The sequence below is a fragment of the Salvelinus namaycush genome, chromosome 25 (genome assembly GCF_016432855.1).
Source record: "Salvelinus namaycush isolate Seneca chromosome 25, SaNama_1.0, whole genome shotgun sequence".
NCBI classification, from domain to species: Eukaryota; Metazoa; Chordata; class Actinopteri; order Salmoniformes; family Salmonidae; genus Salvelinus; species Salvelinus namaycush.
The window spans coordinates 20,068,987-20,074,450 of NC_052331.1; the positions used below are offsets into that span (position 1 = coordinate 20,068,987).

General features: G+C 42.8%; 1 protein-coding gene across 1 annotated transcript; it reads right to left on the minus strand.

The window, feature by feature from the left end:
* Nucleotides 1-1,399: 1,399 nt before the first annotated feature.
* Nucleotides 1,400-4,743, minus strand: LOC120020338 (suppressor of cytokine signaling 6-like). Its single transcript, XM_038963921.1, has 2 exons — nt 4,227-4,743; nt 1,400-3,911 (listed from the first exon to the last, which is right to left on the minus strand). The coding sequence occupies exon 2, from the start codon at nt 3,831-3,833 to the stop codon at nt 2,286-2,288; it is 1,548 nt and encodes a 515-aa protein (XP_038819849.1). The 5' UTR covers nt 3,834-3,911; nt 4,227-4,743; the 3' UTR covers nt 1,400-2,285.
* Nucleotides 4,744-5,464: the final 721 nt, after the last annotated feature.

Consider the following 5,464-nt stretch of genomic DNA (forward strand, 5'->3'; position numbering starts at 1 on the left):
CTCGACCCCGCCCTGTGCAACTGGGTCCTGGACTTCCTGACGGGCGCCCCCCAGGTGGTGAGGGTAGGTAACAACATCTCCACCCCGCTGATCCTCAACACTGGAGCCCCACAAGGGTGCATTCTGAGCCCTCTCCTGTACTCCCTGTTCACCCACGACTGCGTGGCCATGCACGCCTCCAACTCAATCATCAAGTTTGCGGAAGACACTACAGTGGTAGGCTTGATTACCAACAATGACGCGACGGCCTACAGGGAGGAGGTGAGGGCCCTCGGAGTGTGGTGTCAGGAAAAAAAACCTCACACTCAACGTCAACAAAACAAAGGAGATGATTGTGGACTTCAGGAAACAGCAGAGGGAGCACCCCCCTATCCACATCGACGGGACAGTAGTGGAGAAGTCCACCTTCGGCAACTGCTCCGCCCACAACCGTAAGGCTCTCCAGAGGGTAGTGAGGTCTGCACAACGCATCACCGGGGGCAAACTACCTGCCCTCCAGGACACCTACACCACCCGATGTCACAGGAAGGCCATAAAGATCATCAAGGACAAGAACCACCCGAGCCACTGCCTGTTCACCCCGCTATCATCCAGAAGGCGAGGTCAGTACAGGTACATCAAAGCAGGGACCGAGAGACTGAAAAACAGCTTCTATCTCAAGGCCATCAGACTGTTAAACAGCCACCACTAACATTTAGTGGCCGCTGCCAACATACTGACTCAACTCCAGCCACTTTAATAATGGGAATTGATGGAAATGTATGTAAAAATGTATCACTAGCCACTTTAAACAATGCCACTTAATATAATGTTTACATACCCTACATTACTCATCTCATATGTATATACTGTACTCTATCATCTACTGCATCTTGCCATCTTTATGTAATACATGTATCACTAGCCACTTTAAACTATGCCACTTTATGTTTATATACCCTACATTACTCATCTCATATGTATATACTGTACTCTATACCATCTACTGCATCTTGCCTATGCCGTTCTGTACCATCACTCATTCATATATCTTTATGTACATATTCTTTATCCCTTTACACTTGTGTGTATGAGGTAGTAGTTGTGGAATTGTTAGGTTAGATTACTCGTTGGTTATTACTGCATTGTCGGTACTAGAAGCACAAGCGTTTCGCTACACTCGCATTAACATCTGCTAACCATGTGTATGTGACAAATAAAAAACTTGATTTGATTTGTTTGTTTCTGTTTAAGAAACCTATTGCAACAGAATCGGTGTAATGAATACGCCCCTGATCTCTGAGAAGTACAGAGAGACTGGTTTTGTACCATTTTACATATCTATTGTGTAATAAGTTCATAGAGTAACATTTCCAAATGAAAACATTCTGTATAATGATGATTAAGAACAGACAGACTATGTTATCTGTGAATGCAGTTTATTAACAGTCATAAACACCCCTCCTTTAACTGCATTGAAGATGTGCAATAAATCAGAGTACAGCCTTTCAAAAGGGGGAGGGGGGGTGAGACATACCAAAACAAGTATTCTACCATAGGTAGCATTTCATGACCTGAAAAGTAACAAGGTGAAGCATTTTTTCCTTATACTTACAGTGACAGGCAAACAGTCAAGTTTAGGCTGCACAAATAAGCCATTATCTCGATATATGGTTATACACAGTCGATGACGATTAGTTCTCCCAAATTACAGCATCAGATGTGTTGTACTTACATTTTCTTTCTCCATATACTCAATATAATTAACATGCAATGAGAAACCATCACTGAGGCTAAAGAAAAACAACTTTACTAAAGACTGAGCAGAGAACTTTCAGGTATCAAAATCATACTAGCTAGTAGCTACAGTACAAACAAACTGGTTTAATGTAAGACAACAAACCACATAGGACAATGCAGAAATGTTGAGTGTAGTAATGATTAGAAGTATTTGTGCTTTATATAACAAAACACTTGGTCCATCAAAACACAATTAAAATAAATAATCCAATGCACATTTTTTTAAAGTAGATTTGATTAAGGTTCAGCTTCAATCCTTTGCTTTGAGGTTGGGAGTATAACTGTATGCTCAATATATATATATATGTCAGTTGCTGGCATTGGCTGTTGAACAGATCACTAGATAGGGAGACATTGTACTGTGTTACATGTACTGAAATCAAATTCACAAAAAGTATTTGTAACAGCCAAGTAAAAGGGTAAAAAATGTTTTAAATGAGGACTAAGTCAATATATCACTGATCAAAAATGTGCAAGAAAGTCCAACTGAGTTTCATTTAACCCCTTCAGTAGTGCTTTTCCTGCAAGTAATCTTTCATCTTGTTTGGCAAAGGCAACTTCTGGATAAGGTCGATCCGTGTGTACTGACGGATGACAAACCGACAGAGGTACTGCATGGAGCGCACCTGCATAAACCTTGAGATAGGGTTTGTCAGTCTGACAGGATACATTGCAGTCCCTGGTGTGCGAGATCGTGAATAGCAGAAGGCTCCACTCTCAGAATCTATGATTGAACATTCTATGAGTTCCACTATTGATATGTGACCCTCCACATCTGGCTGTTCGTAGAAACTGAAACTGCCATTGGAGTGTTCAATCCTGGTGTGGAGGGTCTTACCCTGTGAACGAAAGCTCAAGCTCAAAAGATAACGATCGTCTGAGCTGTCTCGCACCAAGAATGACCCATCTGGCAGGCTGGCAAGTTTTTCCTCAGCTTCCCAACGCGTTATAGGACCCCAGTACCAACCCTGCTTGGCCAGTTTCTTTAGCTCTACTGTAAGGCTGGTTACAATCATGGGCCCGCTGTGCTGAACAGCATCATAAACCCTGCCAACGCCCGGGGCTGAATTGGGGTCAAAGTTGAGATGATGAAAAACTCTCTCTGCACCATGTGAGTGAGAAGAACCACCATATACTAGGAAACTCCTTCGGATGTGACTACCAGGTGGCAGAGATAGCAAGGGGGAGAGAGGAGGCTCTATTCTAGAGTCTTGAATCAAGGCACATTCAGCATCTGAGAGCAGTCGATTCACCGATGGGTCCATGAATATATCTGGTGACATCAGCTTCTCCTGGTCAATGGGCTCTTCATCTGCAAAAGGAGGGAATCGCTCAGGCTGAGGCACCTCATCCATTGGAAAGGGACTATCCAAACCTTCTGCAGGGTCAAGTTCATCATCTAAAGGCATTGCATAGTGAATATAGTCCTGAGATGCTATTCCAATGATGGCAGGTACATTTTCATGGTCAATACCTAGATGCAAATCACCATTCTGAGGCTCAGTGTTTTCAGCTGAATCCTGAAAAGGCCTATCCCTCTGGGGGTCTGGGAATTCTTTCAGAATGCCATTCAGAGATGGGCTTGGGTCTGATGAGTGTATCATAGCTTTCACTTTCCCATCCCTCCTAATGCATGCTTCCTCAGAATTTGCTGCCCTGAGGGCCCATGGCGTGGGGCTATAATGGTGACTATTAGATCTTAGATGGTGTTGTGATTTGACATCATTAAAGAATATGGGTGCCGAGGAGCACGAGAATGTGTCATCTTCACTGGTCACTGATGTGGAACTTTCCTTTATTTTATTTTTCTGCTTCGCCGAAAGCCTTCTTTTCAGTGATCCCATAAGACTCTCACCCTTGGAGCGGTTCTTAGGGCCTTTCTCCTCCTCATGACCAAAGTCGTTACGAACAAGTTCTTTGTTGTAACATTTTCCAAACACTGAATCTGTTGAGATGTCGGTAGCTGATTTTGGCTGTGGTACAATATCCTTTCCCTCCTCTCTGCTTTTTAGGTTGAATGATTTTCGTATCGTTTTCAGACAAATTTTCTTCATTGTGGAAGTCCCTCAGACGTGGGGAGGCTCATGGATGTATGGATGGCCACATAGGTTGTCCTCCAAAAGCTGTCATCCCTGAAAAAGATCAAACATATATTTTTCCATTCATTTATTCCACATCGAGGCAATACAAAGACTACAACATAGCCTTGCAGTAGTTGCAATAACGTCGTTTTTAGTCAATCATGACTACCTTTCTACAGTATGTTTTTCAACTGCTGTCGATTGGTGAAGAAGCCTGATAGATACAGCCTGCTGCTAGTAAAAGCAAAGATACCGATAACTTCCCCTTTCATCTGTAGTAAAAGTCATTGGAGGCTAACGTTAGCTTGCTAGCCAGCTGGTGGTCCAGCCAAGAAACAAAGAGATCTAGCTAAGTTAGCTAGTTACCTTCTTTAATTCGATTCACTTTTGATATTACCCGTCATCCTCTTTTAAAAACTGTTTCCCTGTGAAACTGCCAAGACCAATGCATTTTGAGACAAAGTACTATAGCTACTGTTAGCTGCTAGGCACGCAAGTTAACTAACGTTACTGTAGCAAGCTAACTGGATGTAGAGACCCCACACGAGAAACGAAAAACAATACAAACTATGTCAAACTGGTTAGTTATCTACTTAAATATATTTATATTGTTGGTATATCCATTGCAGAAATGCTGTAGCAAGTTGCACTTGTAACTAGGTACTCAATCAACTAGCTAGAACTTTTCAGTCTCCCTTCCTGTCGTTGTCCTTTGTTTACATGACGCTTGCATTGTGGGAAAATAGGTACTTCTTCTTCGATGGGGTCAGAGTTTCTAAACCCAGAGATGCAACATCGCGAGACTACCGGGAACGCTTGCGAAGCAGACCAGTCCGGGGGTTGAGGAAAATAATTGTAAAACTAAGATAAACCACAGCCTGTCCTTTCCAATGAATGGGATCAAATTAGTCATAGTGGGCAGAACAAGCAAAGAGGTGTGCAGAGCCAAATACAAGCTCGCGAGATCCTATTGGCGCGTTCTAGAAAATATATGCATATTTCTCAATTCGTCTATGCGACAAAGGGTAAAGTCTACAAAACTGTGTCCACTCTATTCGAAACAGATTGTAGTTTTGGGAACAGGAAACTGTATTGAGATCAAATTTGTCATTAATGAGAAAATGTGCAGAACGTTGGCCGAAATCCATATTGTTCATCTTCTCCCACTGCCAGTGTTGTGCCTAAATGCTCCCCCCTCAGAATCCCCCCTTCGCGTGAACGCGCACGCACTCAAATCTTCATTGCTGCGACTTGCTTGTTAGTTGGGATATCTTATCACGTTAGGCTGCGTTTCATTTGATTATTATGTCGGTTTGATCGCGGGGGAGGCACTAGTAATATCTTTGTTTTCGGTTTGGCTATTTGTTTCAGGTTTATTAGTCTATAAATAAATCTCTATGCCAAAATTCGCCGTTTTCTTGCCTGCCGAACCCCCCCTTCTATCTTGGGACTGCAAGGCCTAGCACGCTTCAGAATCATTTTGGTGACCTGTCATGCCCTCTGATGAGTGCCACAGGAAATATTAGACTCTAGGCACGAAAGGAAGTGGTTATTTCAGCATTAATAATTTTCAGAGCCCTCTACTGTTCTCTCTACCCATCCCT